At 42.1% G+C, this 7,925-nt stretch overlaps 2 protein-coding genes across 2 annotated transcripts; both read right to left on the bottom strand.

Annotated features, from left to right (window-relative positions):
* Window positions 1–3,916: 3,916 nt before the first annotated feature.
* Window positions 3,917–4,486, bottom strand: LOC147615904 (disease resistance response protein 206-like). The gene has a single exon (XM_086777908.1). It carries the CDS (start codon window positions 4,421–4,423, stop codon window positions 3,917–3,919), a length of 507 nt encoding a protein of 168 aa, XP_086634034.1. The 5' UTR covers window positions 4,424–4,486.
* Window positions 4,487–6,651: 2,165 nt separating this feature from the next.
* Window positions 6,652–7,519, bottom strand: LOC147615903 (disease resistance response protein 206-like). Its single transcript, XM_086778004.1, has one exon. It carries the CDS (start codon window positions 7,449–7,451, stop codon window positions 6,897–6,899), a length of 555 nt encoding a protein of 184 aa, XP_086634130.1. The 5' UTR covers window positions 7,452–7,519; the 3' UTR covers window positions 6,652–6,896.
* Between the last annotated feature and the right edge of the window lie 406 nt (window positions 7,520–7,925).

Here is a 7,925-nt window from a genome sequence, read left to right as displayed (position 1 = left end):
GCTCGTCAACCCTCACTTAGCCGAATTGCTGGAAATTTGACTTGTCACGTTCATGATGAGCTATTGTTATAGAAGATGGAGAAAGCGACATCCTGTACACACAAAAGGTGGATACACTACCATCCACACAATTGAGGAAGTGCCACAACTAATAGATTTTGGAATTCAACCCACATGGCAACAAGAGTTTCTAACTGTTCCAGAATATAGCAGAGTCTACATGAGCGTGCCACCAACACTGCGAGTGGATCCATTGTACATGTCTATCAAGAGACGGTGGATGCCGCTAGAGTTCCAAGAGGCCAAACACAAGGACTCTCAAGTTTGTTATAACTTCCCTATCTTCACACCAGCAACATTTGGCCATATTCAAGAACAAAGACAGTAACTGTTGACCTAGATCAGAGCTGCTTGGCACAAAATACCTGATCTTGCCATTGTGGCCCAGTATTAGGTTCCTGAAATTATTAGTGGTACTCATAGATCAACCTAAAGAAACTTATGATGGCTTTGAAGCAGCACAACATCTACAGTTCGACATGAACCAAGGGCCTTTAGAGGAACGATGCTGTATTACCACCGCTTACGATGTCTTCTAGCCTATATGCATCTTACATTTGAAGACATGATCGACACTGGATTCTGGAAGTCCCACTCAGCATTCCATCGAACACTCCGAAAACTCCAGTACAGATGCAACTTCTACTGACATGAATTCGGTGACCAGGTCTTTCGACCTCGGTAACAGGTTCTGAGGATAGAACCTACATTAGGAAGGGGAGAATGTTAATCCCATTTGGATTAACAACATGATCCTCAATTGAGGACATTAATAAGTGTCATGCAAAGGCACTATAACGATTGTACATTATGAGATACTGGCCACCCAAGGCCTAGTTAGTAAGTTTTGGGTGCCCAAGTGTGAATAAAAGCCAATTGTATATAAGGCATTTTCTCATAATGAAAAGGACACAATCCCCTTTGTGCTATTGAGAGCTCTCCCCTTGTGACTTGAGAGAGAGTGAGGAGTGAGAGCATTCTAGCATTGTGCCTCTTTCATGTTTGTGTGTCTATGCTTGTATGAGAGAGTGAGAGAGAGTGTGATTGGTCTATGTGATGGTGTGAGCGACTCCACAGTGACAGTGACAGTGTGAAGGTGGAGCTTGGAGTTTGGAGCTTGACAAGCGAGCTTGGAGGCCTCAAGGGACTCGAGATCAAAGCATTAGTAAGTACCCCACGAAGGTTGCGTTCTATTGCTCATCCATTAGGTGAATGTGTAGAGTTCCCTCTTGGAGGTGTGGAAGTCCATAACAACGCACGAGGAGTGGAGTCACACATGTAGCTTCATGAGAAAGCACCCACATGCATTTCAACAACAAGCGACAGAGAGTGCTTCCTGACTACGGAAGCGAGGGGCTTCACACTTCGGCTTCTTGAGAGGAAAGTCCTCCTTTATTGCTCATTTCATAAGTACCTATTTTAGTACCCATTTCTTCTCCTCTTTCATTTTGTTTTGTACTATATTGTTTTCTTTAACTAATTGTATATTTTCTTAATTGTTTTTTGTAGAGGAGGGCGGTTGTTGGGTATGACCTAACAAAGGAGGAGTACAACTATGGATACAGAGCCCCTCATCCACAATTATGGACGTGGATGCGTACGTAAGGTGTACACTTGGACGAGTCCATTTTGGGAACTCAAACATATGAGGTAAGTGAGCCTAAACCCTTCTCTTATCTACATCTAATTGTATTTTATTTCCCTTACTTAACTTGCGCTTGATGGCATGTGTGTAGGATGAAGGGGAAGAGGAAGAGGAGGATCCTGATTACGAGCACGAAGCGAAAGTGAAGAGAACGACGAAGACGATGATGATGATCACTCGGAATTCGATGAGGATTACAGTTAGCCACCTTTTCATTGATATATTTTTTGTATATATGGCCAAAGGCCCGGCACTTTGTGAAATAAAATAAATTTTGGGCTCAATTGCATTCTTCACAATCTATGTGTTTCTTATGTTTATGTTTGTGTCATAAAACTGTGACTCTCTTTTAATTTTTTTAAAAAGAGTAAGGGTAGAGACTGGGGAGTCCTGTGCAGACTCCCCAGTCTGTCTTAGCTTTTTTTTACTACACAATACTTTTGCTGTTGAGCAACGCAAAAAACAACAAAATATCACTACGAAATAGCAAAATATCGATGCGATTTTTGTTGCTGAATGAGCAGCGAACTCGTTTCCAACGAAAATAGCAGCAAAAATAGGCTGACATCTACCTACCCTTCTAGTTATAAAAGCGTTGCTATTTTTGCTGCTACACCCTCATTCTGTTATAGTGAAGGAGAAAAAGTGTGGCTATCATGTTGGCTGCTCTTAGTCACCTTATAGACCACTTGGCCACCCTCCTTTCACCATGTTAAAAAGGTAGCAAAAACATTAGCTACCCTTTTGGACTGCCCTTTTTGCCCCTTTTTTCTCGTATTGTAATATGTAGATATAAGATTAATTAGGGAAAAAAGTAAATCTTTGTAGACGTCTCTTTCTTTTATTCACTACCCAACCATATCATAGTCTCTCTTTCTTGGCTCTTTTCTTAAAAATCCCCAATTGGAAATTTCCACAAGTTGTGGCTTCTACACATGCTAGACCATTCTCACCCTTTTTGAAATACTTTATGCATGAGATATGTAGCCTTAAAAAATGGCCTTTTAGATAAATAAGTTTTAAAATTATTACACACATTAAAATACTTATATTATCTTTTTTTATGTGTGATGACTTAAAGTTTGTTAAAGGTAGTGATTAAGGAGTGTGGTCATAGAACTTTTCAATCATAATGGTATTTTTAGACAAAACTGTATTCAAGCCTCTCTAATGGAGAAACCTTAAAGCAAACTTCACAAATGAAGATCCAAAATTTTGAGCTCTTTAATATGGCTTCTCTTCCTTCTTTGTGACTATGTATGCCCATCTTGATCTATTTTTCTTGATGCTCTAATATTTCTCCTTCAATGGAAAGTGATAGTCTAATGCTTGATCATAGGTCCAATTTTATTGTAGGTGGAAGCTACACACAATTGTGATTGGATTTACATTACAATTGTAAATAAATAATAATAATGAACCGTAAAATTTACCTCCTATGATTAAAGGTACATATCCTTAAAGGCAATCATTGAGCACAACATAAAGGGAAGTGGAAGTTAATGCATGTTTCAAATCAAAGAGACTATTGAAGATTGGGAATTTTAAAGGGCATGCTTTTAGGTCATTCTTATGTGGGTGTCGATTCACAAATAATCCAACGGAAATGCCCACCATGCTTCTCCCAAATGAGGTGATGTTGGGTTAGAATCTACTGACTTCCTATAGGGAAGTGATGGCATGTAATTTCAATACCAATCTTTGTGATACCAAAAAAAAAAAGATATATATAAGGGCAATTTGATGACATCAAGGGTAACCAACATTATGGGTAGACAAGAGAGTTGTAGCCTAGGGGATAGGTGCACTTATTCAAGGCCGTGTGGTCCTAGGTTCAAGTCCCAACTGGTAGTCCCCCTGTTGGCACCCCATGTGGATTGAGCATGCATGGAAAAACCACCTTCAGGTAGGCACACATGATGCGCGTGTGGGCGGAGAAAAAAACCACTACAAGGTTCTACCATTCGGAATTCGGAAGGAAAAAACTAACATTGTGGGTATGTGGTGTCAATAAAATGAAATGTCACAAGGATGAGTGCTTTTAAAGCTTCAACATAGTACATTGAGGGCTTTTTTAAAAGCTTGAACACCATACATTAGAAGAAATACTGGTTTTATTCATCTCATAGAAGAAATACTTGTTTATTCATCTCATCTTGCATTAGAAGAAATACTACAAGAAGGACTTGTATAATTCATCTCATCTTGCATTCAGGGTCTTAAGAGTAACCTAGCAACAAACAAGGGTTCGCCAGAGACAAAGGCAAAGTCATCTGTGCCACCAGTAATGGGCTTGGAGCTGAGTTGGCCGACCTGCTCCAAGCCAACAGCGGTGAAGGTGCCATGGTTGATGGTGTTATTGATGGTGAAGCTCTCACTCACAAGCAAGGTACCTCCGGTTAGAGAGACGAAGACAAAGGTTCCTTGGACTTTGCCAAGGGGCTGGGAGGCAAGGTCTTGCTGGGCCAACAAGGGCATGTCGAAGCAGAAGGTTTGGCCGAAGCAGTTGGGTTGGGGCAGAAGAGGCTGGCCACATTGGGCGGTGTTGTAGGCGGAGGTGCTATTGGCGCCTTGCATAGAGAGGTAGTTGAAGACTGTGAGGTTGGAAGGCGGGGTGGCAGCGTGGGCTAATGGGAGGGGATGGAGCAGTAAGGCGGCTGCAAGGGCAATGGCGATGGCGCCGCCCAGCTGAAGAAGAAGCGTCGTGTGCATTGCCATCTCTCTCTCTCTCTCTCTCTCCCCCCTTCTCTCTCTCTGTGTATGTATGTATAAAAGCTTACCCTACCCCCTCCTGCCTACTCCTTTCTTATATCCTCCCCCTGCCCCTGCCCCTGCCCCTGCCCCCGCCCCTGCCCCCTCCTCCCCCCCTCTCTCCCTCCCTGTAAAACATCGCCCTCCGCCATTAATATTTTTTATTCCCTCCGTTCTGAATTACAAGTTTTTTTTTTCTCCAAACAAAAAATAATACAGCAACAACTCATCATTGGCTGTTTACCCTCTTTTCTGAATTGAAAGTTCAGTTCCTTATTCGTTTTAAGAAATAAATAAATCTAAACAGCAACAAATGCAACATGAATGTATATTTGGATGCATCGCGTTAAAAAAAGCACACTTGTTTAATTTATATTTATATATTTGTCCATCCGCTGAGCGATTTTCAAAATAATATTTTCATCCTTGATGAGTACAAAAATAACATATCATTATTTATTTATTTTTGTTTGGGGTAAATTATTGGTGGTACTCGTAGATCAACCTAAAGAAACTTATGATAGCTTTGAAGTACAGCATCTACAGTTCGACATGAACCAAGGGTCTTCAGAGATGCTGTATTACCACCGCTTTTACGATGTCTTCCAGCCTATATGCATCTTACATTTGAAGACATGATCGACACTAGATTCTGGAAGTCCCACTGAGCATTCTGTCGAATACTCTGGAAACTCTAGTACAGACACAACTTCTACTGACATGAATTCGGTGACCAGGTCTTCCGACCTCGATAACAGGTTCTAAGGACAGAACCTACATCAGGAAGGGGAGAATGTTAATCCCATTTGGATTAACAACATGATCCTCAATTGAGGACACCCAAGTGTGAATAAAAGCCAATTGTATATAAGGCATTCTCTTATAATGAAAAGGACACAATCCCCTTTGTGCTATTGAGAGCTCTCCCCTTGTGATTTGAGAGAGAGTGAGGAGTGAGAGCATTCTAGCATTGTGCCTCTTTCATGTTTGTGTGTCTATGCTTGTATGAGAGAGTGAGAGAGAGTGTGATTGGTCTATGTGATGGTGTGAGTGACTCCACGGTGATAGTGACAGTGTGGAGATGGAGCTTAGAGTTTGGAGCTTGACAAGCGAGCTTGGAGGCCTCAAGGGACTCGAGATCAAAGCATTGGTAAGTACCCCACGAAGGTTGCGTTCTATTGCTCATCCATTAGGTGAATGTGTAGAGTTCCCTCTTGGAGGTGTGGAAGTCCATAACAACGCACGAGGAGTGGAGTCACACACGTAGCTTCATGAGAAAGCACCCACATGCATTTCAACAACAAGCGCAGAGAGTGCTTCCTGACTATGGAAGCGAGGGGCTTCACACTTCGGCTTGGGAAGAAAGTCCTCCTTTATTGCTCATTTTGTTTAAGTACCTATAATTTTAGTACTCATTTCTTCTCCTCTTTCATTTTGTTTTGTACTATATTGTTTTCTTTAACTAATTGTATATTTTCTTAATTGTTTTTTGTAGAGGGCAGTTGTTGGGTGTGACCTAACAAAGGAGGAGTACAAGTATGGATACAGAGCCCCCCGTCCACAATTGTGGATGTGGATGCGTACATAAGGTGTACACTTGGACGAGTCCATTTTGGGAACTCAAACATATGAGGTAAGTGAGCCTAAACCCTTCTCTTATCTACATCTAATTGTATTTTATTGCTCTTACTTAACTTGCGCTTGATGGCATGTGTGTAGGATGAAGGGGAAGAGGAAGAGGAGGATCTTGATTACGAGCATGAAGCGGAAGTGAAGAGAACGACGAAGACGATGACGATGATCACTCGAAATTCGATGAGGATTACAGTTAGCCACATACTTTACAATCTATGTGTTTCTTATGTTTATGTTTGTGTCATAAAACTGTGACTATGTTTTAATTTCTGAAGTCCCAACTGGTAGTCCCCCTATTGGCACCCCATGTGGATTGAGCATGCATGGAAAAACCACCTTCAGGTAGGCACACATGATGCGCATGCGGGCGGAGAAAAAAAACCACTGCAAGGTTCTACCATTTGGAATTCGGAAGAAAAAAACTAACGTTGTGGGTATGTGGTGTCAATAAAATGAAATGTCACAAGGATGAGTGCTTTTAAAGCTTCAACACCGTACATTAGAAGAAATGAAATGTCCCATGGGTGAGGGCTTTTTTAAAAGCTTGAACACCATACATCAGAAGAAATACTTGTTTTATTCATCTCATAGAAGAAATACTTGTTTATTCATCTCATCTTGCATTAGAAGAAATACTACAAGAAGGACTTGTATAATTCATCTCATCTTGCATTCAAGTTGAGAGGGTCTTAAGAGTAACCTAGCAACAAACAAGGGTTCGCCTGGGCACATTAATGAGACCAAAGTGAACATATACACGTTATTTGGAAATTGAATTGGTGTACAATACACAGAGAAACACACGTTATTGGAAAGTGAACTGGTACATGAACCAAGAGTAGTAGTTACCATAGCTATCAGTGCCATTGCTAAGGGGGGTGGTGTAGGCAACGCCAGAGACCAAGGCAAAGTCATCTGTGCCACCAGTGATGGGCTTGGAGCTGAGTTGGCCGACCTGCTCCAAGCCAACAGCGGTGAAGGTGCCTTGGTTGATGGTGTTATTGATGGTGAAGCTCTCACTCACAAACAAGGTACCTCCGGTTAGAGAGACAAAGACAAAGGTTCCTTGGACTTTGCCAAGGAGCTGGGATTCAAGGTCTTGCTGGGCCAATAAGGGCATGTCGAAGCAGAAGGTTTGGCCGAAGGAGTTGGGTTGGGGAAGGAGAGGCTGGCCACATTGGGCTGAGTTGTAGGCGGTGGTGCTATTGGCGCCTTGGATAGAGAGGTAGTTGTAGACAGTGAGGCTGGAAGGCGGGGTGGCAGCGTGGGCTAATGGGAGGGGATGGAGCAGTAAGGCGGCTGCAAGGGCAATGGCGATGGCGCCGCCCAGCTGAAGAAGAAGCGTCGTGTGCATTGCCATCTCTCTCTCTCTCTCTCTCTCCCCTTCTCTCTCTCCCCCCTTCTCTCTCTGTGTATGTGCGTATAAAAGCTTACCCTACCCCCTCCTCTGCCTACTCCTTTCTTATATCCTCCCCCTGCCCCTGCCCCTGCCCCTGCCTCCCCCCCTCCCCCCCTGCCTCCCTCCCTGTAAAACATCGCCCTCCGCCATTAATATTTTTTATTCCCTCCGTTGAATTACAAGTACAAGTTTTTTTTTTCTCCAAACAAAAAAATAATAATATCTCCAAACAGCAACAACTCATCATTGGCTGTGTACCCTCTTTTCTAATTGAAAGTTCAGTTCCTTTCTTTAATTATTCGTTTTAAAAAATAAATAAATCTAAACAGCAACAAATGCAACATGGCTGTACCATCGCGTTAAAAAAAGCACACTTGTTTAATTTATATTTATATATTTGTCCAACCGCTGGGCGATTTTCAAAATAATATTTTC

Source organism: Cibotium barometz, chromosome 39 (assembly GCF_041138505.1).
Source record: "Cibotium barometz isolate CiBa-2024 chromosome 39, ASM4113850v1, whole genome shotgun sequence".
NCBI lineage: Eukaryota > Viridiplantae > Streptophyta > Polypodiopsida > Cyatheales > Cibotiaceae > Cibotium > Cibotium barometz.
This window is presented reverse-complemented; position numbering and strand designations above follow the sequence as displayed.

Coding starts and splice junctions, on each gene's coding strand:
- LOC147615903 (XM_086778004.1), bottom strand. CDS start 7,451: ATGGCAATGCACACGACGCTTCTTCTTCAGCTGGGCGGCGCCATCGCC.
- LOC147615904 (XM_086777908.1), bottom strand. CDS start 4,423: ATGGCAATGCACACGACGCTTCTTCTTCAGCTGGGCGGCGCCATCGCC.